This window comes from Salmo salar, chromosome ssa26 (assembly GCF_905237065.1).
Source record: "Salmo salar chromosome ssa26, Ssal_v3.1, whole genome shotgun sequence".
Lineage (NCBI taxonomy): Eukaryota > Metazoa > Chordata > Actinopteri > Salmoniformes > Salmonidae > Salmo > Salmo salar.
Genome location: NC_059467.1, coordinates 40,114,458 through 40,139,924, shown reverse-complemented (window position 1 = coordinate 40,139,924; position 25,467 = coordinate 40,114,458). Strand labels below are relative to the sequence as shown.

General features: G+C 49.0%; 1 protein-coding gene across 1 annotated transcript in view; it reads left to right on the top strand.

The window, feature by feature from the left end:
- Positions 1 to 25,246, top strand: part of LOC123730765 (cellular retinoic acid-binding protein 1) — a 30,923-nt gene extending 5,677 nt beyond the window's left edge. Inside the window, exon 4 of the mRNA XM_045708520.1 lies at positions 24,968 to 25,246. Coding sequence (XP_045564476.1) covers positions 24,968 to 25,024 — 57 coding nt within the window. The 3' untranslated portion in view covers positions 25,025 to 25,246. The remainder of the gene's footprint in view (positions 1 to 24,967) is intronic.
- The last annotated feature ends 221 nt before the right edge of the window (positions 25,247 to 25,467 follow it).

Below are 25,467 nucleotides of genomic sequence, written 5' to 3'. Positions count from 1 at the left end.
GTGTGTGTAGAGTCCAGTGTGTGTGTAGAGTCCAGTGTGTGTGGTAGAGTCCAGTGTGTGTGTAGAGTCCAGTGTGTGTTTAGAGTCCAGTGTGTGTGTAGAGTCCAGTGTGTGTGTAGAGTCCAGTGTGTGTGTAGAGTCCAGTGTGTGTGTAGAGTCCAGTGTGTGTGTAGAGTCCAGTGTGTGTGGTAGAGTCCAGTGTGTGTGTAGAGACCTGTGTGTGTGTAGAGTCCAGTGTGTGTAGAGTCCAGTGTGTGTGTAGAGTCCAGTGTGTGTGTAGAGAACAGTGTGTGTGTAGAGTCCAGTGTGTGTGTAGAGTCCAGTGTGTGGTAGAGTCCAGTGTGTGGTAGAGTCCAGTGTGTGTGTAGAGTCCAGTGTGTGTGTAGAGTCCAGTGTGTGTGTAGAGTCCAGTGTGTGTGTAGAGTCCAGTGTGTGTGTGTGTAGAGTCCAGTGTGTGTGTAGAGTCCAGTGTGTGTGTAGAGTCCAGTGTGTGGTAGAGTCCAGTGTGTGGTAGAGTCCAGTGTGTGTGTAGAGTCCAGTGTGTGTGTAGAGTCCAGTGTGTGTGTAGAGTCCAGTGTGTGTGGTAGAGTCCAGTGTGTGGTAGAGTCCAGTGTGTGTGTAGAGTCCAGTGTGTGTGTGTAGAGTCCAGTGTGTGTGTAGAGAACAATGTGTGTGGTAGAGTCCAGTGTGTGTGTAGAGTCCAGTGTGTGTGTGTGTGTAGAGTCCAGTGTGTGTGTAGAGTCCAGTGTGTGTGGTAGAGTCCAGTGTATGTGTAGGTGTGTAGAGTCCAGTGTGTGTGTAGAGTCCAGTGTGTGTGGTAGAGTCCAGTGTATGTGTAGAGTCCAGTGTGTGTGTAGAGTCCAGTGTGTGTGTAGAGAACAGTGTGTGTGTAGAGTCCAGTGTGTGTGTAGAGTCCAGTGTGTGTGGTAGAGTCCAGTGTGTGTGTAGAGTCCAGTGTGTGTGTAGAGTCCAGTGTGTGTGTAGAGTCCAGTGTGTGTGTAGAGTCCAGTGTGTGTGTAGAGTCCAGTGTGTGTGGTAGAGTCCAGTGTATGTGTAGAGTCCAGTGTGTGTGTAGAGTCCAGTGTGTGTGTAGAGTCCAGTGTGTGTGTAGAGAACAGTGTGTGTGTAGAGTCCAGTGTGTGTGTAGAGTCCAGTGTGTGTGTAGAGAACAGTGTGTGTGGTAGAGTCCAGTGTGTGTGTAGAGTCCAGTGTGTGTGTAGAGAACAGTGTGTGTGGTAGAGTCCAGTGTGTGTGTAGAGTCCAGTGTGTGGTAGAGTCCAGTGTGTGGTAGAGTCCAGTGTGTGTGTAGAGTCCAGTGTGTGTGTGTAGAGTCCAGTGTGTGTGTAGAGAACAATGTGTGTGGTAGAGTCCAGTGTGTGTGTAGAGTCCAGTGTGTGTGTGTGTGTAGAGTCCAGTGTGTGTGTAGAGTCCAGTGTGTGTGGTAGAGTCCAGTGTATGTGTAGGTGTGTAGAGTCCAGTGTGTGTGTAGAGTCCAGTGTGTGTGGTAGAGTCCAGTGTATGTGTAGAGTCCAGTGTGTGTGTAGAGTCCAGTGTGTGTGTAGAGAACAGTGTGTGTGTAGAGTCCAGTGTGTGTGTAGAGTCCAGTGTGTGTGGTAGAGTCCAGTGTGTGTGTAGAGTCCAGTGTGTGTGTAGAGTCCAGTGTGTGTGTAGAGTCCAGTGTGTGTGTAGAGTCCAGTGTGTGTGTAGAGTCCAGTGTGTGTGGTAGAGTCCAGTGTATGTGTAGAGTCCAGTGTGTGTGTAGAGTCCAGTGTGTGTGTAGAGTCCAGTGTGTGTGTAGAGAACAGTGTGTGTGTAGAGTCCAGTGTGTGTGTAGAGTCCAGTGTGTGTGTAGAGAACAGTGTGTGTGGTAGAGTCCAGTGTGTGTGTAGAGTCCAGTGTGTGTGTAGAGAACAGTGTGTGTGGTAGAGTCCAGTGTGTGTGTAGAGTCCAGTGTGTGGTAGAGTCCAGTGTGTGGTAGAGTCCAGTGTGTGTGTAGAGTCCAGTGTGTGTGTAGAGTCCAGTGTGTGTGGTAGAGTCCATTGTGTGTGTAGAGTCCAGTGTGTGTGGTAGAGTCCAGTGTGTGTGTAGAGTCCAGTGTGTGTGTAGAGTCCAGTGTGTGTGTAGAGTCCAGTGTGTGTGTAGAGTCCAGTGTGTGGTAGAGTCCAGTGTGTGGTAGAGTCCAGTGTGTGTGTAGAGTCCAGTGTGTGTGTAGAGTCCAGTGTGTGTGTAGAGAACAGTGTGTGTGTAGAGTCCAGTGTGTGTGTAGAGTCCAGTGTGTGTGTAGAGAACAGTGTGTGTGTAGAGTCCAGTGTGTGTGTAGAGTCCAGTGTGTGTGTAGAGTCCAGTGTGTGTGTGTAGAGTCCAGTGTGTGTGTAGAGAACAATGTGTGTGGTAGAGTCCAGTGTGGTAGAGTCCAGTGTGTGTGTAGAGTCCAGTGTGTGTGTGTGTGTAGAGTCCAGTGTGTGTGTAGAGTCCAGTGTGTGTGGTAGAGTCCAGTGTGTGTGTAGAGTCCAGTGTGTGTGTAGAGTCCAGTGTGTGTGTAGAGTGCAGTGTGTGTGTAGAGAACAGTGTGTGTGTAGAGTCCAGTGTGTGTGTATAGTCCAGTGTGTGTGTAGAGAACAGTGTGTGTGTAGAGTCCAGTGTGTGTGTATAGTCCAGTGTGTGTGTAGAGAACAGTGTGTGTGTAGAGTCCAGTGTGTGTGTAGAGTCCAGTGTGTGTGTAGAGTCCAGTGTGTGTGGTAGAGTCCAGTGTGTGTGTAGAGTCCAGTGTGTGTGTAGAGCCCAGTGTGTGTGGTAGAGTCCAGTGTGTGTGTAGAGTCCAGTGTGTGTGTAGAGCCCAGTGTGTGGTAGAGTCCAGTGTGTGTGTAGAGTCCAGTGTGTGTGGTAGAGTCCAGTGTGTGTGTAGAGTCCAGTGTGTGTGTAGAGCCCAGTGTGTGGTAGAGTCCAGTGTGTGTGTAGAGTCCAGTGTGTGTGTAGAGCCCAGTGTGTGTGTAGAGCCCAGTGTGTGGTAGAGTCCAGTGTGTGTGTAGAGTCCAGTGTGTGTGTGGAGTCCAGTGTGTGTGTGGAGTCCAGTGTGTGTGTAGAGAACAGTGTGTGTGTAGAGTCCAGTGTGTGTGTATAGTCCAGTGTGTGTGTAGAGAACAGTGTGTGTGTAGAGTCCAGTGTGTGTGTAGAGTCCAGTGTGTGTGTAGAGGCCAGTGTGTGTGGTAGAGTCCAGTGTGTGTGTAGAGTCCAGTGTGTGTGTAGAGCCCAGTGTGTGTGGTAGAGTCCAGTGTGTGTGTAGAGTCCAGTGTGTGTGTAGAGCCCAGTGTGTGGTAGAGTCCAGTGTGTGTGTAGAGTCCAGTGTGTGTGGTAGAGTCCAGTGTGTGTGTAGAGTCCAGTGTGTGTGTAGAGCCCAGTGTGTGGTAGAGTCCAGTGTGTGTGTAGAGTCCAGTGTGTGTGTAGAGCCCAGTGTGTGTGTAGAGCCCAGTGTGTGGTAGAGTCCAGTGTGTGTGTAGAGTCCAGTGTGTGTGTGGAGTCCAGTGTGTGTGTGGAGTCCAGTGTGTGTGTAGAGTCCAGTGTGTGTGTAGAGTCCAGTGTGTGGTAGAGTCCAGTGTGTGGTAGAGTCCAGTGTGTGGTAGAGTCCAGTGTGTGTGTAGAGTCCAGTGTGTGGTAGAGTCCAGTGTGTGGTAGAGTCCAGTGTGTGGTAGAGTCCAGTGTGTGGTAGAGTCCAGTGTGTGTGTAGAGTCCAGTGTGTGGTAGAGTCCAGTGTGTGGTAGAGTCCAGTGTGTGTGTAGAGTCCAGTGTGTGGTAGAGTCCAGTGTGTGGTAGAGTCCAGTGTGTGGTAGAGTCCAGTGTGTGTGTAGAGTCCAGTGTGTGTGTAGAGTCCAGTGTGTGTGGCAGAGTCCAGTGTGTGTGTAGAGTCCAGTGTGTGTGTAGAGTCCAGTGTGTGTGGTAGAGTCCAGTGTGTGTGGCAGAGTCCAGTGTGTGTGTAGAGAACAGTGTGTGTGTAGAGTCCAGTGTGTGTGTAGAGTCCAGTGTGTGTGTAGAGAACAGTGTGTGTGTAGAGTCCAGTGTGTGTGTAGAGTCCAGTGTGTGTGTAGAGTCCAGTGTGTGTGTAGAGTCCAGTGTGTGTGTGTAGAGTCCAGTGTGTGTGTAGAGAACAATGTGTGTGGTAGAGTCCAGTGTGGTAGAGTCCAGTGTGTGTGTAGAGTCCAGTGTGTGTGTGTGTGTAGAGTCCAGTGTGTGTGTAGAGTCCAGTGTGTGTGGTAGAGTCCAGTGTGTGTGTAGAGTCCAGTGTGTGTGTAGAGTCCAGTGTGTGTGTAGAGTGCAGTGTGTGTGTAGAGAACAGTGTGTGTGTAGAGTCCAGTGTGTGTGTATAGTCCAGTGTGTGTGTAGAGAACAGTGTGTGTGTAGAGTCCAGTGTGTGTGTATAGTCCAGTGTGTGTGTAGAGAACAGTGTGTGTGTAGAGTCCAGTGTGTGTGTAGAGTCCAGTGTGTGTGTAGAGTCCAGTGTGTGTGGTAGAGTCCAGTGTGTGTGTAGAGTCCAGTGTGTGTGTAGAGCCCAGTGTGTGTGGTAGAGTCCAGTGTGTGTGTAGAGTCCAGTGTGTGTGTAGAGCCCAGTGTGTGGTAGAGTCCAGTGTGTGTGTAGAGTCCAGTGTGTGTGGTAGAGTCCAGTGTGTGTGTACAGTCCAGTGTGTGTGTAGAGCCCAGTGTGTGGTAGAGTCCAGTGTGTGTGTAGAGTCCAGTGTGTGTGTAGAGCCCAGTGTGTGGTAGAGTCCAGTGTGTGTGTAGAGTCCAGTGTGTGTGTGGAGTCCAGTGTGTGTGTGGAGTCCAGTGTGTGTGTAGAGTCCAGTGTGTGTGTAGAGTCCAGTGTGTGTGTAGAGTCCAGTGTGTGGTAGAGTCCAGTGTGTGGTAGAGTCCAGTGTGTGTGTAGAGTCCAGTGTGTGGTAGAGTCCAGTGTGTGGTAGAGTCCAGTGTGTGGTAGAGTCCAGTGTGTGGTAGAGTCCAGTGTGTGGTAGAGTCCAGTGTGTGTGTAGAGTCCAGTGTGTGTGTAGAGTCCAGTGTGTGGTAGAGTCCAGTGTGTGTGTAGAGTCCAGTGTGTGGTAGAGTCCAGTGTGTGGTAGAGTCCAGTGTGTGGTAGAGTCCAGTGTGTGTGTAGAGTCCAGTGTGTGTGTAGAGTCCAGTGTGTGTGTAGAGTCCAGTGTGTGTGGTAGAGTCCAGTGTGTGTGTAGAGAACAGTGTGTGTGTAGAGTCCAGTGTGTGTGTAGAGTCCAGTGTGTGTGTAGAGTCCAGTGTGTGTGTAGAGTCCAGTGTGTGTGTAGAGTCCAGTGTGTGTGGTAGAGTCCAGTGTGTGGTAGAGTCCAGTGTGTGTGTAGAGTCCAGTGTGTGTGTAGAGTCCAGTGTGTGTGTAGAGTCCAGTGTGTCGTAGAGTCCAGTGTGTGGTAGAGTCCAGTGTGTGTGTAGAGTCCAGTGTGTGTGTAGAGTCCAGTGTGTGTGTAGAGTCCAGTGTGTGTGTAGAGTCCAGTGTGTGTGTGTAGAGAACAGTGTGTGTGTAGAGTCCAGTGTGTGTGTAGAGTCCAGTGTGTGTGTAGAGTCCAGTGTGTGTGTGTAGAGTCCAGTGTGTGTGTAGAGAACAATGTGTGTGGTAGAGTCCAGTGTGGTAGAGTCCAGTGTGTGTGTAGAGTCCAGTGTGTGTGTAGAGTCCAGTGTGTGTGTAGAGTCCAGTGTGTGTGTAGAGAACAGTGTGTGTGTAGAGTCCAGTGTGTGTGTATAGTCCAGTGTGTGTGTAGAGAACAGTGTGTGTGTAGAGTCCAGTGTGTGTGTAGAGTCCAGTGTGTGTGTAGAGTCCAGTGTCTGTGTAGAGTCCAGTGTTTGTGTGTGTGTAGAGTCCAGTGTGTGTGTAGAGTCCAGTGTGTGTGGTAGAGTCCAGTGTGTGTGTGTAGAGTCCAGTGTGTGTGTAGAGTCCAGTGTGTGTGTAGAGTCCAGTGTGTGGTAGAGTCCAGTGTGTGGTAGAGTCCAGTGTGTGTGTAGAGTCCAGTGTGTGTGTAGAGTCCAGTGTGTGTGTAGAGAACAGTGTGTGTGTAGAGTCCAGTGTGTGTGTAGAGTCCAGTGTGTGTGTAGAGAACAGTGTGTGTGTAGAGTCCAGTGTGTGTGTAGAGTCCAGTGTGTGTGTAGAGTCCAGTGTGTGTGTGTAGAGTCCAGTGTGTGTGTAGAGAACAATGTGTGTGGTAGAGTCCAGTGTGGTAGAGTCCAGTGTGTGTGTAGAGTCCAGGTGTGTGTGTAGAGTCCAGTGTGTGTGTGTGTGTAGAGCCCAGTGTGTGGTAGAGTCCAGTGTGTGTGTAGAGTCCAGTGTGTGTGTGGAGTCCAGTGTGTGTGTGGAGTCCAGTGTGTGTGTAGAGTCCAGTGTGTGTGTAGAGTCCAGTGTGTGTGTAGAGTCCAGTGTGTGTGTAGAGTCCAGTGTGTGTGTAGAGTCCAGTGTGTGGTAGAGTCCAGTGTGTGGTAGAGTCCAGTGTGTGTGTAGAGTCCAGTGTGTGGTAGAGTCCAGTGTGTGGTAGAGTCCAGTGTGTGGTAGAGTCCAGTGTGTGGTAGAGTCCAGTGTGTGTGTAGAGTCCAGTGTGTGGTAGAGTCCAGTGTGTGGTAGAGTCCAGTGTGTGTGTAGAGTCCAGTGTGTGGTAGAGTCCAGTTTGTGGTAGAGTCCAGTGTGTGGTAGAGTCCAGTGTGTGTGTAGAGTCCAGTGTGTGTGTAGAGTCCAGTGTGTGTGTAGAGTCCAGTGTGTGTGGCAGAGTCCAGTGTGTGTGTAGAGTCCAGTGTGTGTGTAGAGTCCAGTGTGTGTGGTAGAGTCCAGTGTGTGTGGCAGAGTCCAGTGTGTGTGTAGAGAACAGTGTGTGTGTAGAGTCCAGTGTGTGTGTAGAGTCCAGTGTGTGTGTAGAGTCCAGTGTGTGTGTAGAGTCCAGTGTGTGTGTAGAGTCCAGTGTGTGTGGTGGAGTCCAGTGTGTGGTAGAGTCCAGTGTGTGTGTAGAGTCCAGTGTGTGTGTAGAGTCCAGTGTGTGTGTAGAGTCCAGTGTGTGGTAGAGTCCAGTGTGTGGTAGAGTCCAGTGTGTGTGTAGAGTCCAGTGTGTGTGGCAGAGTCCAGTGTGTGTGTAGAGTCCAGTGTGTGTGTAGAGTCCAGTGTGTGTGTAGAGTCCAGTGTGTGTGTAGAGTCCAGTGTGTGTGGTAGAGTCCAGTGTGTGTGTGTAGAGTCCAGTGTGTGTGTAGAGTCCAGTGTGTGTGTAGAGTCCAGTGTGTGGTAGAGTCCAGTGTGTGGTAGAGTCCAGTGTGTGTGTAGAGTCCAGTGTGTGTGTAGAGTCCAGTGTGTGTGTAGAGAACAGTGTGTGTGTAGAGTCCAGTGTGTGTGTAGAGTCCAGTGTGTGTGTAGAGAACAGTGTGTGTGTAGAGTCCAGTGGGTGTGTAGAGTCCAGTGTGTGTGTAGAGTCCAGTGTGTGTGTGTAGAGTCCAGTGTGTGTGTAGAGAACAATGTGTGTGGTAGAGTCCAGTGTGGTAGAGTCCAGTGTGTGTGTAGAGTCCAGTGTGTGTGTGTGTGTGTAGAGTCCAGTGTGTGTGTAGAGTCCAGTGTGTGTGGTAGAGTCCAGTGTGTGTGTGAGAGTCCAGTGTGTGTGTAGAGTGCAGTGTGTGTGTAGAGAACAGTGTGTGTGTAGAGTCCAGTGTGTGTGTATAGTCCAGTGTGTGTGTAGAGAACAGTGTGTGTGTAGAGTCCAGTGTGTGTGTATAGTCCAGTGTGTGTGTAGAGAACAGTGTGTGTGTAGAGTCCAGTGTGTGTGTAGAGTCCAGTGTGTGTGTAGAGTCCAGTGTGTGTGGTAGAGTCCAGTGTGTGTGTAGAGTCCAGTGTGTGTGTAGAGCCCAGTGTGTGTGGTAGAGTCCAGTGTGTGTGTAGAGTCCAGTGTGTGTGTAGAGCCCAGTGTGTGGTAGAGTCCAGTGTGTGTGTAGAGTCCAGTGTGTGTGGTAGAGTCCAGTGTGTGTGTAGAGTCCAGTGTGTGTGTAGAGCCCAGTGTGTGGTAGAGTCCAGTGTGTGTGTAGAGTCCAGTGTGTGTGTAGACCCCAGTGTGTGGTAGAGTCCAGTGTGTGTGTAGAGTCCAGTGTGTGTGTGGAGTCCAGTGTGTGTGTGGAGTCCAGTGTGTGTGTAGAGTCCAGTGTGTGTGTAGAGTCCAGTGTGTGTGTAGAGTCCAGTGTGTGTGTAGAGTCCAGTGTGTGGTAGAGTCCAGTGTGTGTGTAGAGTCCAGTGTGTGGTAGAGTCCAGTGTGTGGTAGAGTCCAGTGTGTGGTAGAGTCCAGTGTGTGTGTAGAGTCCAGTGTGTGGTAGAGTCCAGTGTGTGGTAGAGTCCAGTGTGTGTGTAGAGTCCAGTGTGTGGTAGAGTCCAGTGTGTGGTAGAGTCCAGTGTGTGGTAGAGTCCAGTGTGTGTGTAGAGTCCAGTGTGTGTGTAGAGTCCAGTGTGTGTGGCAGAGTCCAGTGTGTGTGTAGAGTCCAGTGTGTGTGTAGAGTCCAGTGTGTGTGGTAGAGTCCAGTGTGTGTGGCAGAGTCCAGTGTGTGTGTAGAGAACAGTGTGTGTGTAGAGTCCAGTGTGTGTGTAGAGTCCAGTGTGTGTGTAGAGTCCAGTGTGTGTGTAGAGTCCAGTGTGTGTGTAGAGTCCAGTGTGTGTGGTAGAGTCCAGTGTGTGGTAGGAGTCCAGTGTGTGTGTAGAGTCCAGTGTGTGTGTAGAGTCCAGTGTGTGTGTAGAGAACAGTGTGTGTGTAGAGTCCAGTGTGTGTGTAGAGTCCAGTGTGTGTGTAGAGAACAGTGTGTGTGTAGAGTCCAGTGTGTGTGTAGAGTCCAGTGTGTGTGTAGAGTCCAGTGTGTGTGTGTAGAGTCCAGTGTGTGTGTAGAGAACAATGTGTGTGGTAGAGTCCAGTGTGGTAGAGTCCAGTGTGTGTGTAGAGTCCAGTGTGTGTGTAGAGTCCAGTGTGTGTGTAGAGTCCAGTGTGTGTGTAGAGAACAGTGTGTGTGTAGAGTCCAGTGTGTGTGTATAGTCCAGTGTGTGTGTAGAGAACAGTGTGTGTGTAGAGTCCAGTGTGTGTGTGTAGAGTCCAGTGTCTGTGTAGAGTCCAGTGTGTGTGTGTGTAGAGTCCAGTGTGTGTGGCAGAGTCCAGTGTGTGTGTAGAGTCCAGTGTGTGTGTAGAGTCCAGTGTGTGTGTAGAGTCCAGTGTGTGTGGTAGAGTCCAGTGTGTGTGTGTAGAGTCCAGTGTGTGTGTAGAGTCCAGTGTGTGTGTAGAGTCCAGTGTGTGGTAGAGTCCAGTGTGTGGTAGAGTCCAGTGTGTGTGTAGAGTCCAGTGTGTGTGTAGAGTCCAGTGTGTGTGTAGAGAACAGTGTGTGTGTAGAGTCCAGTGTGTGTGTAGAGTCCAGTGTGTGTGTAGAGAACAGTGTGTGTGTAGAGTCCAGTGTGTGTGTAGAGTCCAGTGTGTGTGTAGAGTCCAGTGTGTGTGTGTAGAGTCCAGTGTGTGTGTAGAGAACAATGTGTGTGGTAGAGTCCAGTGTGGTAGAGTCCAGTGTGTGTGTAGAGTCCAGTGTGTGTGTGTGTGTGTAGAGTCCAGTGTGTGTGTAGAGTCCAGTGTGTGTGGTAGAGTCCAGTGTGTGTGTAGAGTCCAGTGTGTGTGTAGAGTGCAGTGTGTGTGTAGAGAACAGTGTGTGTGTAGAGTCCAGTGTGTGTGTATAGTCCAGTGTGTGTGTAGAGAACAGTGTGTGTGTAGAGTCCAGTGTGTGTGTATAGTCCAGTGTGTGTGTAGAGAACAGTGTGTGTGTAGAGTCCAGTGTGTGTGTAGAGTCCAGTGTGTGTGTAGAGTCCAGTGTGTGTGGTAGAGTCCAGTGTGTGTGTAGAGTCCAGTGTGTGTGTAGAGCCCAGTGTGTGTGGTAGAGTCCAGTGTGTGTGTAGAGTCCAGTGTGTGTGTAGAGCCCAGTGTGTGGTAGAGTCCAGTGTGTGTAGAGTCCAGTGTGTGTGGTAGAGTCCAGTGTGTGTGTAGAGTCCAGTGTGTGTGTAGAGTCCAGTGTGTGTGTAGAGTCCAGTGTGTGTGTAGAGTCCAGTGTGTGTGGTAGAGTCCAGTGTGTGGTAGAGTCCAGTGTGTGTGTAGAGTCCAGTGTGTGTGTAGAGTCCAGTGTGTGTGTAGAGTCCAGTGTGTGGTAGAGTCCAGTGTGTGGTAGAGTCCAGTGTGTGTGTAGAGTCCAGTGTGTGTGTAGAGTCCAGTGTGTGTGTAGAGTCCAGTGTGTGTGTAGAGTCCAGTGTGTGTGTAGAGTCCAGTGTGTGTGTAGAGAACAGTGTGTGTGTAGAGTCCAGTGTGTGTGTAGAGTCCAGTGTGTGTGTAGAGTCCAGTGTGTGTGTGTAGAGTCCAGTGTGTGTGTAGAGAACAATGTGTGTGGTAGAGTCCAGTGTGGTAGAGTCCAGTGTGTGTGTAGAGTCCAGTGTGTGTGTAGAGTCCAGTGTGTGTGTAGAGTCCAGTGTGTGTGTAGAGAACAGTGTGTGTGTAGAGTCCAGTGTGTGTGTATAGTCCAGTGTGTGTGTAGAGAACAGTGTGTGTGTAGAGTCCAGTGTGTGTGTAGAGTCCAGTGTGTGTGTAGAGTCCAGTGTCTGTGTAGAGTCCAGTGTTTGTGTGTGTGTAGAGTCCAGTGTGTGTGTAGAGTCCAGTGTGTGTGGCAGAGTCCAGTGTGTGTGTAGAGTCCAGTGTGTGTGTAGAGTCCAGTGTGTGTGTAGAGTCCAGTGTGTGTGGTAGAGTCCAGTGTGTGTGTGTAGAGTCCAGTGTGTGTGTAGAGTCCAGTGTGTGTGTAGAGTCCAGTGTGTGGTAGAGTCCAGTGTGTGGTAGAGTCCAGTGTGTGTGTAGAGTCCAGTGTATGTGTAGAGTCCAGTGTGTGTGTAGAGAACAGTGTGTGTGTAGAGTCCAGTGTGTGTGTAGAGTCCAGTGTGTGTGTAGAGAACAGTGTGTGTGTAGAGTCCAGTGTGTGTGTAGAGTCCAGTGTGTGTGTAGAGTCCAGTGTGTGTGTGTAGAGTCCAGTGTGTGTGTAGAGAACAATGTGTGTGGTAGAGTCCAGTGTGGTAGAGTCCAGTGTGTGTGTAGAGTCCAGTGTGTGTGTAGAGTCCAGTGTGTGTGTGTGTGTAGAGCCCAGTGTGTGGTAGAGTCCAGTGTGTGTGTAGAGTCCAGTGTGTGTGTGGAGTCCAGTGTGTGTGTGGAGTCCAGTGTGTGTGTAGAGTCCAGTGTGTGTGTAGAGTCCAGTGTGTGTGTAGAGTCCAGTGTGTGTGTAGAGTCCAGTGTGTGTGTAGAGTCCAGTGTGTGGTAGAGTCCAGTGTGTGGTAGAGTCCAGTGTGTGTGTAGAGTCCAGTGTGTGGTAGAGTCCAGTGTGTGGTAGAGTCCAGTGTGTGGTAGAGTCCAGTGTGTGGTAGAGTCCAGTGTGTGTGTAGAGTCCAGTGTGTGGTAGAGTCAGTGTGTGGTAGAGTCCAGTGTGTGTGTAGAGTCCAGTGTGTGGTAGAGTCCAGTTTGTGGTAGAGTCCAGTGTGTGGTAGAGTCCAGTGTGTGTGTAGAGTCCAGTGTGTGTGTAGAGTCCAGTGTGTGTGTAGAGTCCAGTGTGTGTGGCAGAGTCCAGTGTGTGTGTAGAGTCCAGTGTGTGTGTAGAGTCCAGTGTGTGTGGTAGAGTCCAGTGTGTGTGGCAGAGTCCAGTGTGTGTGTAGAGAACAGTGTGTGTGTAGAGTCCAGTGTGTGTGTAGAGTCCAGTGTGTGTGTAGAGTCCAGTGTGTGTGTAGAGTCCAGTGTGTGTGTAGAGTCCAGTGTGTGTGGTAGAGTCCAGTGTTTGGTAGAGTCCAGTGTGTGTGTAGAGTCCAGTGTGTGTGTAGAGTCCAGTGTGTGTGTAGAGTCCAGTGTGTGGTAGAGTCCAGTGTGTGTGTAGAGTCCAGTGTGTGTGGCAGAGTCCAGTGTGTGTGTAGAGTCCAGTGTGTGTGTAGAGTCCAGTGTGTGTGTAGAGTCCAGTGTGTGTGGTAGAGTCCAGTGTGTGTGTGTAGAGTCCAGTGTGTGTGTAGAGTCCAGTGTGTGTGTAGAGTCCAGTGTGTGGTAGAGTCCAGTGTGTGGTAGAGTCCAGTGTGTGTGTAGAGTCCAGTGTGTGTGTAGAGTCCAGTGTGTGTGTAGAGAACAGTGTGTGTGTAGAGTCCAGTGTGTGTGTAGAGTCCAGTGTGTGTGTAGAGAACAGTGTGTGTGTAGAGTCCAGTGTGTGTGTAGAGTCCAGTGTGTGTGTAGAGTCCAGTGTGTGTGTGTAGAGTCCAGTGTGTGTGTAGAGAACAATGTGTGTGGTAGAGTCCAGTGTGGTAGAGTCCAGTGTGTGTGTAGAGTCCAGTGTGTGTGTGTGTGTGTAGAGTCCAGTGTGTGTGTAGAGTCCAGTGTGTGTGGTAGAGTCCAGTGTGTGTGTAGAGTCCAGTGTGTGTGTAGAGTGCAGTGTGTGTGTAGAGAACAGTGTGTGTGTAGAGTCCAGTGTGTGTGTATAGTCCAGTGTGTGTGTAGAGAACAGTGTGTGTGTAGAGTCCAGTGTGTGTGTATAGTCCAGTGTGTGTGTAGAGAACAGTGTGTGTGTAGAGTCCAGTGTGTGTGTAGAGTCCAGTGTGTGTGTAGAGTCCAGTGTGTGTGGTAGAGTCCAGTGTGTGTGTAGAGTCCAGTGTGTGTAGAGCCCAGTGTGTGTGGTAGAGTCCAGTGTGTGTGTAGAGTCCAGTGTGTGTGTAGAGCCCAGTGTGTGGTAGAGTCCAGTGTGTGTGTAGAGTCCAGTGTGTGTGGTAGAGTCCAGTGTGTGTGTAGAGTCCAGTGTGTGTGTAGAGCCCAGTGTGTGGTAGAGTCCAGTGTGTGTGTAGAGTCCAGTGTGTGTGTAGACCCCAGTGTGTGGTAGAGTCCAGTGTGTGTGTAGAGTCCAGTGTGTGTGTGGAGTCCAGTGTGTGTGTGGAGTCCAGTGTGTGTGTAGAGTCCAGTGTGTGTGTAGAGTCCAGTGTGTGTGTAGAGTCCAGTGTGTGGTAGAGTCCAGTGTGTGGTAGAGTCCAGTGTGTGTGTAGAGTCCAGTGTGTGGTAGAGTCCAGTGTGTGGTAGAGTCCAGTGTGTGGTAGAGTCCAGTGTGTGTGTAGAGTCCAGTGTGTGGTAGAGTCCAGTGTGTGTGTAGAGTCCAGTGTGTGGTAGAGTCCAGTGTGTGGTAGAGTCCAGTGTGTGGTAGAGTCCAGTGTGTGTGTAGAGTCCAGTGTGTGTGTAGAGTCCAGTGTGTGTGGCAGAGTCCAGTGTGTGTGTAGAGTCCAGTGTGTGTGTAGAGTCCAGTGTGTGTGGTAGAGTCCAGTGTGTGTGGCAGAGTCCAGTGTGTGTGTAGAGAACAGTGTGTGTGTAGAGTCCAGTGTGTGTGTAGAGTCCAGGTGTGTGTGTAGAGTCCAGTGTGTGTGTAGAGTCCAGTGTGTGTGTAGAGTCCAGTGTGTGTGTAGAGTCCAGTGTGTGTGGTAGAGTCCAGTGTGTGGTAGAGTCCAGTGTGTGTGTAGAGTCCAGTGTGTGTGTAGAGAACAGTGTGTGTGTAGAGTCCAGTGTGTGTGTAGAGTCCAGTGTGTGTGTAGAGAACAGTGTGTGTGTAGAGTCCAGTGTGTGTGTAGAGTCCAGTGTGTGTGTAGAGTCCAGTGTATGTGTGTAGAGTCCAGTGTGTGTGTAGAGAACAATGTGTGTGGTAGAGTCCAGTGTGGTAGAGTCCAGTGTGTGTGTAGAGTCCAGTGTGTGTGTAGAGTCCAGTGTGTGTGTAGAGTCCAGTGTGTGTGTAGAGAACAGTGTGTGTGTAGAGTCCAGTGTGTGTGTATAGTCCAGTGTGTGTGTAGAGAACAGTGTGTGTGTAGAGTCCAGTGTGTGTGTGTAGAGTCCAGTGTCTGTGTAGAGTCCAGTGTGTGTGTGTGTGTAGAGTCCAGTGTGTGTGTAGAGTCCAGTGTGTGTGGCAGAGTCCAGTGTGTGTGTAGAGTCCAGTGTGTGTGTAGAGTCCAGTGTGTGTGTAGAGTCCAGTGTGTGTGTGTAGAGTCCAGTGTGTGTGTAGAGTCCAGTGTGTGTGTAGAGTCCAGTGTGTGGTAGAGTCCAGTGTGTGGTAGAGTCCAGTGTGTGTGTAGAGTCCAGTGTGTGTGTAGAGTCCAGTGTGTGTGTAGAGAACAGTGTGTGTGTAGAGTCCAGTGTGTGTGTAGAGTCCAGTGTGTGTGTAGAGAACAGTGTGTGTGTAGAGTCCAGTGTGTGTGTAGAGTCCAGTGTGTGTGTAGAGTCCAGTGTGTGTGTGTAGAGTCCAGTGTGTGTGTAGAGAACAATGTGTGTGGTAGAGTCCAGTGTGGTAGAGTCCAGTGTGTGTGTAGAGTCCAGTGTGTGTGTGTGTGTGTAGAGTCCAGTGTGTGTGTAGAGTCCAGTGTGTGTGGTAGAGTCCAGTGTGTGTGTAGAGTCCAGTGTGTGTGTAGAGTGCAGTGTGTGTGTAGAGAACAGTGTGTGTGTAGAGTCCAGTGTGTGTGTAGAGTCCAGTGTGTGTGTAGAGAACAGTGTGTGTGTAGAGTCCAGTGTGTGTGTATAGTCCAGTGTGTGTGTAGAGAACAGTGTGTGTGTAGAGTCCAGTGTGTGTGTAGAGTCCAGTGTGTGTGTAGAGTCCAGTGTGTGTGGTAGAGTCCAGTGTGTGTGTAGAGTCCAGTGTGTGTGTAGAGCCCAGTGTGTGTGGTAGAGTCCAGTGTGTGTGTAGAGTCCAGTGTGTGTGTAGAGCCCAGTGTGTGGTAGAGTCCAGTGTGTGTGGTAGAGTCCAGTGTGTGTGTAGAGTCCAGTGTGTGTGTAGAGCCCAGTGTGTGGTAGAGTCCAGTGTGTGTGTAGAGTCCAGTGTGTGTGTAGACCCCAGTGTGTGGTAGAGTCCAGTGTGTGTGTAGAGTCCAGTGTGTGTGTAGAGTCCAGTGTGTGTGTGGAGTCCAGTGTGTGTGTAGAGTCCAGTGTGTGTGTAGAGTCCAGTGTGTGTGTAGAGTCCAGTGTGTGGTAGAGTCCAGTGTGTGGTAGAGTCCAGTGTGTGTGTAGAGTCCAGTGTGTGGTAGAGTCCAGTGTGTGGTAGAGTCCAGTGTGTGGTAGAGTCCAGTGTGTGTGTAGAGTCCAGTGTGTGGTAGAGTCCAGTGTGTGGTAGAGTCCAGTGTGTGTGTAGAGTCCAGTGTGTGGTAGAGTCCAGTGTGTGGTAGAGTCCAGTGTGTGTGTAGAGTCCAGTGTGTGTGTAGAGTCCAGTGTGTGTGGCAGAGTCCAGTGTGTGTGTAGAGTCCAGTGTGTGTGTAGAGTCCAGTGTGTGTGGTAGAGTCCAGTGTGTGTGGCAGAGTCCAGTGTGTGTGTAGAGAACAGTGTGTGTGTAGAGTCCAGTGTGTGTGTAGAGTCCAGTGTGTGTGTAGAGTCCAGTGTGTGTGTAGAGTCCAGTGTGTGTGTAGAGTCCAGTGTGTGTGGTAGAGTCCAGTGTGTGGTAGAGTCCAGTGTGTGTGTAGAGTCCAGTGTGTGTGTAGAGTCCAGTGTGTGTGTAGAGAACAGTGTGTGTGTAGAGTCCAGTGTGTGTGTAGAGTCCAGTGTGTGTGTAGAGAACAGTGTGTGTGTAGAGTCCAGTGTGTGTGTAGAGTCCAGTGTGTGTGTAGAGTCCAGTGTGTGTGTGTAGAGTCCAGTGTGTGTGTAGAGAACAATGTGTGTGGTAGAGTCCAGTGTGGTAGAGTCCAGTGTGTGTGTAGAGTCCAGTGTGTGTGTAGAGTCCAGTGTGTGTGTAGAGTCCAGTGTGTGTGTAGAGAACAGTGTGTGTGTAGAGTCCAGTGTGTGTGTATAGTCCAGTGTGTGTGTAGAGAACAGTGTGTGTGTAGAGTCCAGTGTGTGTGTGTAGAGTCCAGTGTCTGTGTAGAGTCCAGTGTGTGTGTGTGTGTAGAGTCCAGTGTGTGTGTAGAGTCCAGTGTGTGTGGCAGAGTCCAGTGTGTGTGTAGAGTCCAGTGTGTGTGTAGAGTCCTGTGTGTGTGTAGAGTCCAGTGTGTGTGGTAGAGTCCAGTGTGTGTGTGTAGAGTCCAGTGTGTGTGTAGAGTCCAGTGTGTGTGTAGAGTCCAGTGTGTGGTAGAGTCCAGTGTGTGGTAGAGTCCAGTGTGTGTGTAGAGTCCAGTGTGTGTGTAGAGTCCAGTGTGTGTGTAGAGAACAGTGTGTGTGTAGAGTCCAGTGTGTGTGTAGAGTCCAGTGTGTGTGTAGAGAACAGTGTGTGTGTAGAGTCCAGTGTGTGTGTGTAGAGTCCAGTGTGTGTGTAGAGTCCAGTGTGTGTGTGTAGAGTCCAGTGTGTGTGTAGAGAACAATGTGTGTGGTAGAGTCCAGTGTGGTAGAGTCCAGTGTGTGTGTAGAGTCCAGTGTGTGTGTGTGTGTAGAGTCCAGTGTGTGTGTAGAGTCCAGTGTGTGTGGTAGAGTCCAGTGTGTGTGTAGAGTCCAGTGTGTGTGTAGAGTCCAGTGTGTGTGTAGAGTCCAGTGTGTGTGTAGAGTGCAGTGTGTGTGTAGAGAACAGTGTGTGTGTAGAGTCCAGTGTGTGTGTAGAGTCCAGTGTGTGTGTAGAGTCCAGTGTGTGTTTAGAGTCCAGTGTGTGCGTAGAGTCCAGTGTGTGTGGTAGAGTCCAGTGTGTGGTAGAGTCCAGTGTGTGTGTAGAGTCCAGTGTGTGTGTAGAGTCCAGTGTGTGTGTAGAGTCCAGTGTGTGGTAGAGTCCAGTGTGTGTGTAGAGTCCAGTGTGTGTGTAGAGTCCAGTGTGTGTGTAGAGAACAGTGTGTGTGTAGAGTCCAGTGTGTGTGTAGAGTCCAGTGTGTGTGTAGAGAACAGTGTGTGTGTAGAGTCCAGTGTGTGTGTAGAGTCCAGTGTGTGTGTGTAGAGTCCAGTGTGTGTGTAGAGAACAATGTGTGTGGTAGAGTCCAGTGTGGTAGAGTCCAGTGTGTGTGTAGAGTCCAGTGTGTGTGTAGAGTCCAGTGTGTGTGTAGAGTCCAGTGTGTGTGTAGAGAACAGTGTGTGTGTAGAGTCCAGTGTGTGTGTATAGTCCAGTGTGTGTGTAGAGAACAGTGTGTGTGTAGAGTCCAGTGTGTGTGTAGAGTCCAGTGTCTGTGTAGAGTCCAGTGTGTGTGTGTGTGTGTAGAGTCCAGTGTGTGTGTAGAGTCCAGTGTGTGTGGCAGAGTCCAGTGTGTGTGTAGAGTCCAGTGTGTGTGTAGAGTCCAGTGTGTGTGTAGAGTCCAGTGTGTGTGGTAGAGTCCAGTGTGTGTGTGTAGAGTCCAGTGTGTGTGTAGAGTCCAGTGTGTGTGTAGAGTCCAGTGTGTGGTAGAGTCCAGTGTGTGGTAGAGTCCAGTGTGTGTGTAGAGTCCAGTGTGTGTGTAGAGTCCAGTGTGTGTGTAGAGTCCAGTGTGTGTGTAGAGAACAGTGTGTGTGTAGAGTCGAGTGTGTGTGTAGAGTCCAGTGTGTGTGTAGAGTCCAGTGTGTTTGTGTAGAGTCCAGTGTGTGTGTAGAGAACAATGTGTGTGGTAGAGTCCAGTGTGGTAGAGTCCAGTGTGTGTGTAGAGTCCAGTGTGTGTGTGTGTGTAGAGTCCAGTGTGTGTGTAGAGTCCAGTGTGTGTGGTAGAGTCCAGTGTGTGTGTAGAGTCCAGTGTGTGTGTAGAGTCCAGTGTGTGTGTAGAGTGCAGTGTGTGTGTAGAGAACAGTGTGTGTGTAGAGTCCAGTGTGTGTGTATAGTCCAGTGTGTGTGTAGAGAACAGTGTGTGTGTAGAGTCCAGTGTGTGTGTATGAGTCCAGTGTGTGTGTAGAGAACAGTGTGTGTGTAGAGTCCAGTGTGTGTGTAGAGTCCAGTGTGTGTGTAGAGTCCAGTGTGTGTGTAGAGCCCAGTGTGTGGTAGAGTCCAGTGTGTGTGTAGAGTCCAGTGTGTGTGGTAGAGTCCAGTGTGTGTGTAGAGTCCAGTGTGTGTGTAGAGCCCAGTGTGTGGTAGAGTCCAGTGTGTGTGTAGAGTCCAGTGTGTGTGTAGAGCCCAGTGTGTGGTAGAGTCCAGTGTGTGTGTAGAGTCCAGTGTGTGTGTGGAGTCCAGTGTGTGTGTGGAGTCCAGTGTGTGTGTAGAGTCCAGTGTGTGTGTAGAGTCCAGTGTGTGTGTAGAGTCCAGTGTGTGGTAGAGTCCAGTGTGTGGTAGAGTCCAGTGTGTGTGTAGAGTCCAGTGTGTGGTAGAGTCCAGTGTGTGGTAGAGTCCAGTGTGTGTGTAGAGTCCAGTGTGTGGTAGAGTCCAGTGTGTGGTAGAGTCCAGTGTGTGTGTAGAGTCCAGTGTGTGGTAGAGTCCAGTGTGTGGTAGAGTCCAGTGTGTGGTAGAGTCCAGTGTGTGTGTAGAGTCCAGTGTGTGTGTAGAGTCCAGTGTGTGTGGCAGAGTCCAGTGTGTGTGTAGAGTCCAGTGTGTGGGTAGAGTCCAGTGTGTGTGGTAGAGTCCAGTGTGTGTGGCAGAGTCCAGTGTGTGTGTAGAGAACAGTGTGTGTGTAGAGTCCAGTGTGTGTGTAGAGTCCAGTGTGTGTGTAGAGTCCAGTGTGTGTAGAGTCCAGTGTGTGTGTAGAGTCCAGTGTGTGTGGTAGAGTCCAGTGTGTGGTAGAGTCCAGTGTGTGTGTAGAGTCCAGTGTGTGTGTAGAGTCCAGTGTGTGTGTAGAGTCCAGTGTGTGGTAGAGTCCAGTGTGTGGTAGAGTCCAGTGTGTGTGTAGAGTCCATAGAACAGTGTGTGTGTAGAGTCCAGTGTGTGTGTAGAGAACAGTGTGTGTGTAGAGACCAGTGTGTGTGTAGAGTCCAGTGTGTGTGTAGAGAACAGTGTGTGTGTAGAGTCCAGTGTGTGTGTAGAGTCCAGTGTGTGTGTGTAGAGTCCAGTGTGTGTGTAGAGAACAATGTGTGTGGTAGAGTCCAGTGTGGTAGAGTCCAGTGTGTGTGTAGAGTCCAGTGTGTGTGTAGAGTCCAGTGTGTGTGTAGAGTCCAGTGTGTGTGTAGAGAACAGTGTGTGTGTAGAGTCCAGTGTGTGTGTATAGTCCAGTGTGTGTGTAGAGAACAGTGTGTGTGTAGAGTCCAGTGTGTGTGTGTAGAGTCCAGTGTCTGTGTAGAGTCCAGTGTGTGTGTGTGTGTAGAGTCCAGTGTGTGTGTAGAGTCCAGTGTGTGTGGCAGAGTCCAGTGTGTGTGTAGAGTCCAGTGTGTGTGTAGAGTCCAGTGTGTGTGTAGAGTCCAGTGTGTGTGGTAGAGTCCAGTGTGTGTGTGTAGAGTCCAGTGTGTGTGTAGAGTCCAGTGTGTGTGTACAGAACAGTGTGTGTGTAGAGTCCAGTGTGTGTGGTAGAGTCCAGTGTGTGTGTAGAGTCCAGTGTGTGTGTAGAGAACAGTGTGTGTGTAGAGTCCAGTGTGTGTGTAGAGTCCAGTGTGTGTTTAGAGAACAGTGTGTGTTTAGAGAACAGTGTGTGTGTAGAGTCCAGTGTGTGTGTAGAGAACAGTGTGTGTGTAGAGTCCAGTGTGTGTGTAGAGTCCAGTGTGTGTGTGTAGAGTCCAGTGTGTGTGTAGAGTCCAGTGTGTGTGTAGAGTCCAGTGTGTGTGTAGAGAACAGTGTGTGTGTAGAGTCCAGTGTGTGTGGTAGACTCCAGTGTGTGTGTGTAGAGTCCAGTTTGTGTTTAGAGTCCAGTGTGTGTGTGTAGAGAACAGTGTGTGTGTAGAGTCCAGTGTGTGTGTAGAGAACAGTGTGTGTGTAGAGTCCAGTGTGTGTGTGTGTAGAGTCCAGTGTGTGTGTAGAGTCCAGTGTGTGTGTAGAGAACAGTGTGTGTGGAGTCCAGTGTGTGTGCATAGAGTCAGTGCAAGAGAGTTGGTGCAAAAATAAAGGGTCAATGCAGGTAGTCTGGGTAGCCATTTGATTAGCTATTTAGCAGTCTAATGGCTTGGGGGTAGAAGTGCATCCTGTTGGTTCCAGACTTGGTGTACTGGTACCCCACACTGTTAGTGTTAACACTTCATTCTGAACCCTAAAGAGAGTAGGCCTGCACTTCATACTATGCCCCAAGAGATTATACTGTAGGTTCAAACAGACGCTTGACATCAAAGCTAAGACAAGCTTTTCCACCAGAACACTCCATATGATGGATTTTGCTCTGCACAGCCTAACTCAGAAACTATTGTCACTGTTACGAACACCTCTAAAAGGGTTCCTAAGGGATTTCAAAGCTTGCTCTTTGATGTATTGGTACAGGCTGATATTATACTGCACAAAAATATATGTTGGCTGTTAAGCTCCTCACATACCAGGTCCTTACATCCATCAAAAACACTTCTTGACTTCTTCACGACACTGGCTTTCATATTAAAAAATAAATGTGCTTTCTGGAAACTTCTGGCCTGTTTTAATTTTATAGACCAGATTGACAACAATAAATGGGGCCAATAACCTTAGATTCCAGTTTCTAAGTGATGAGGATAACCTCTTTATTGACTCTTACAAAGCCCAGAGGGAAATCAAGAGGAAAGCCTCTATGTAAGGGACTCCTTTCTGGATAGCATGCTTGGACTTTGCAACACTCATGACGTGTGTGTTTCAACTCAAGGGTGTGTAGTTCTGTGCATATTGAGCCATATGATAGGTCTGTGAGGCCGTTGTTGGACAACTGTCTGATTGTTTAGAGAAGGGATCATGAGGTTGGCTCAGAGTTTTGTCCAATATTAGAGGGAGAGGTCAGTGTAACACCTGTTGTTTTTTGATGTCAAACATTTTTCCCGCTAGGCACACAATCTTGTGTTTTACTGTGGAGGAAAATACTTTTTCACTAAATGCTCAACTCGGTAGGGTCTCAAAAGGTGGGAACCATGACTTTTTCTTATTGAATTACCGCAATATGGAGAAAGTTGTAACAGAAGTTGTCATGGAGAGAAGACCAAGGCGCAGCAGGTATGTGAATACTCATATTTAATTTAAAAAAGGAGTAAAGCATCCACTTGACAAAACAATAAAGGTGACAACAGCAACAGTTCTGCAGGCTATGAAACGCAGTGCAAAAACAACCACCCACAACCCCAAAGAAAAACACACACACCTATATAGGACTTCCAATCAAAGGCAACTCAACACACCTGCCTTCAATTGCAAGTCCCAATCAACAACACAATCATTCACATACAAAAACTGCCATGTCCTGACCCCAAAACTAATACAATAGCTCCATCTGCTGGTCAGGATGTGACAAAAGTCACCACTGCATCTGCCCATCCACATGCAGCAAAACCCATTTGATGACAAACAAGGTGCCACGATACACTTCTTCCCAGGTCCCACACATGGAAAAACAAACCTCTTGAAAGGTTGATCCCCCACATAACTCCAGAATTTTGTTCTCACAAGCAATGGATCTAAATTTGAACAATTTAAACAATTTGTTTATTAATTCCAGGGAGCTAATGGGCAGCGCCTCATCCTCCACTAAAACAAGCCTCCTCTCCTTCCGGTGACAAAGGAATCTGGACCTGGCCAGGAAAACGGAAATGCAGGTGGCTCATGTCAAAGCATCTATGAGCTGATGAGGAAATTAAGCTTTGAAGGAGGAAGGGAAGGAGGGATGGAGGGGAAGAGGGATGGAGGGGGGTTGGGGGAAGGAAGTAATGAAGACCGTATGTACTGGCTTTACTGTATCCAGTGATGTAAGACGGATGGAGTCCAGGATGTGTTCATTAGCATGGAGAAATCTCGGGGGACTAGTTTAGTTTAATAGGACGGGCAGCAGGGGATGTGCCTGTAGTTACTCTGATACTGCATGTGTTCCTGACTGACACACTGTTCACGTTATCTACCATGCTGTTGTCCTGTAGTTACTGATACTGCATGTGTTCCTGACTGACACACTGTTCACATTATCTACCATGCTGTTGTCCTGTAGTTACTGATACTGCATGTGTTCCTGACTGACACACTGTTCACGTTATCTACCATGCTGTTGTCCTGTAGTTACTGATACTGCATGTGTTCCTGACTGACACACTGTTCACGTTATCTACCATGCTGTTGTCCTGTAGTTACTCTGATACTGCATGTGTTCCTGACTGACACACTGTTCACGTTATCTACCATGCTGTTGTCCTGTAGTTACTGATACTGCATGTGTTCCTGACTGACACACTGTTCACGTTATCTACCATGCTGTTGTCCTGTAGTTACTGATACTGCATGTGTTCCTGACTGACACACTGTTCACGTTATCTACCATGCTGTTTTCCTGTAGTTACTGATACTGCATGTGTTCCTGACTGACACACTGTTCACGTTATCTACCATGCTGTTGTCCTGTAGTTACTCTGATACTGCATGTGTTCCTGACTGACACACTGTTCACGTTATCTACCATGCTGTTGTCCTGTAGTTACTGATACTGCATGTGTTCCTGACTGACACACTGTTCACATTATCTACCATGCTGTTGTCCTGTAGTTACTGATACTGCATGTGTTCCTGACTGACACACTGTTCACATTATCTACCATGCTGTTGTCCTGTAGTTACTGATACTGCATGTGTTCCTGACTGACACACTGTTCACGTTATCTACCATGCTGTTGTCCTGTAGTTACTGATACTGCATGTGTTCCTGACTGACACACTGTTCACGTTATCTACCATGCTGTTGTCCTGTAAAGTATCGAAGCCCCAATGTAAGAGGGGGGGAGGGGCATTTCCTTCTCCAGTGCCTGATACAGACCTTTACCTCCAACGGTGTGTGTGGAGGGTTAAAAGCTACTGGCTGTCTGCCTGCCCGCAATAATGTGCCTCATTGATCATGTTGTGTTAGAAAACGCCAGTGGACCATGACGCATCTCACGTTAATGTCTCCCTGGACACTTGCTGCACACTGCAGATGGCTCCATCTTAGCGCCATTCTTTAAACCCGAATGATACTTACTTTCCTCCCTCCCTCCCTGGGTGCTGGGGTAATGATGATCTGTGGTGCTGACAAGTTCGGTTGCAGGCTTGCTGCACCTCTTAAAGTACCATAAATCTTTGGGGGCTTGATGCGCCTCTGCCACCCACACATCTCGATCATTTCCCCTCTTCCCTCATTAATTCACTGATACTGTAGCAGCTGCCATGTGCCAAATTGACTGTTTTTGGACAGGAAATCTCAACCAGTTGTGTGCTAAAGCAGTCTTCCATTCTGTCACAATGAGAGTTTGAACAAGAAGTATATATACTGCTCAAAAAAATAAAGGGAACACTTAAACAACACATCCTAGATCTGAATGAAAGAAATAATCTTATTAAATACTTTTTTCTTTACATAGTTGAATGTGCTGACAACAAAATCACACAAAAATAATCAATGGAAATCCAATTGGAGGAGGTCTGGATTTGGAGTCACACTCAAAATTAAAGTGGAAAACCACACTACAGGCTGATCCAACTTTGATGTAATGTCCTTAAAACAAGTCAAAATGAGGCTCAGTAGTGTGTGTGGCCTCCACGTGCCTGTATGACCTCTCTACAACGCCTGGTCATGCTCCTGATGAGGTGGCGGATGGTCTCCTGAGGGATCTCCTCCCAGACCTGGACTAAAGCATCCGCCAACTCCTGGACAGTCTGTGGTGCAACGTGGCGTTGGTGGATGGAGCGAGACATGATGTCCCAGATGTGCTCAATTGGATTCAGGTCTGGGGAACGGGCGGGCCAGTCCATAGCATCAATGCCTTCCTCTTGCAGGAACTGCTGACACACTCCAGCCACATGAGGTCTAGCATTGTCTTGCATTAGGAGGAACCCAGGGCCAACCGCACCAGCATATGGTCTCACAAGGGGTCTGAGGATCTTATCTCGGTACCTAACGGCAGTCAGGCTACCTCTGGCGAGCACATGGAGGGCTGTGCGGCCCCCCAAAGAAATGCCACCCCACACCATGACTGACCCACCGCCAAACCGGTCATGCTGGAGGATGTTGCAGGCAGCAGAAGTTCTCCACGGCGTCTCCAGACTCTGTCACGTCTGTCACGTGCTCAGTGTGAACCTGCTTTCATCTGTGAAGAGCACAGGGCGCCAGTGGCGAATTTGCCAATCTTGGTGTTCTCTGGCAAATGCCAAACGTCCTGCACAGTGTTGGGCTGTAAGCACAACCCCCACCTGTGGACGTCGGGCCCTCATACCACCCTCATGGAGTCTGTTTCTGACCGTTTGAGCAGACACATGCACATTTGTGGCCTGCTGGAGGTAATTTTGCAGGGGTCTGGCAGTGCTTCTCCTGGTCCTCCTTGCACAAAGGCGGCGGTAGCGGTCCTGCTACTGGGTTGTTGCCCTCCTACGGCCTCCTCCACGTCTCCTGATGTACTGGCCTGTCTCCTGGTAGCGCCTCCATGCTCTGGACACTACGCTGACAGACACAGCAAACTTTCTTACCACAGCTCGCATTGATGTGCCATCCTGGATGAGCTGCACTACCTGAGCCACTTGTGTGGGTTGTAGACTCCGTCTCATGCTACCACTAGAGTGAAAGCATTGCCAGCATTCAAAAGTGACCAAAACATCAGCCAGGAAGCATAGGAACTGAGAAGTGGTCTGTGGTCCCCACCTGCAGAACCACTCCTTTATTGGGGGTGTCTTGCTAATTGCCTATAATTTCCACCTGTTGTCTATTCCATTTGCACAACAGCATGTGAAATTTATTGTCAATCAGTGTTGCTTCCTAAGTGGACAGTTTGATTTCACAGAAGTGTGATTGACTTGGAGTTACATTGTGTTGTTTAAGTGTTCCCTTTATTTTTTTGAGCAGTGTATATATTTTTTATTTATCTCACTTGACACCAGTTGTCATATTTGAGATGAACACAAAATGGTCCTGTGTTCTTATCTGAAGGTTCAAAATCTGATCTACAACAGCAGGAAACACTTCTGTTGATGAGATAACTGGAATCCTTTGTCCCTCTCCCTTCTTTTTCAGACCTTTGGGGCAGACGACGTGGTTTGCACACGGATTTACGTACGAGAAAATAAATAACGTAGCTTCAGGACGGACCAGGACCATCATAATGGGCTCCATCCCCCTTGGTCCAGCTGCAGTAACTCCCCAATACACCCATCTTCAGAGAAATATTTCATAACATATATCGGATTAAACAGACATTTACCATGCTTCATGTAACTAGACCAAACATGCAATTGTATTTAGACAACGTTGTTTCTCATGCCAACTGCCACTTTAATAAAACAATGTTTTGTCCTTTTTGTATTTACAGTGTTTTGACACTATTGGCAATAAGAGACAATATACATATCATTTCAATATATTGTATTATTTGTCTGGTGTCAAGGAAATGTCTAAAGAAATACATCTGCCTGTATCAAGACAAACGTCAGGAAGGAAAATGATTCATTTCATTCTAAGTTTAGGTGACCTATTGCTTAACATGCAGAAAGTCACGGCAACAACAAGGAACCAAA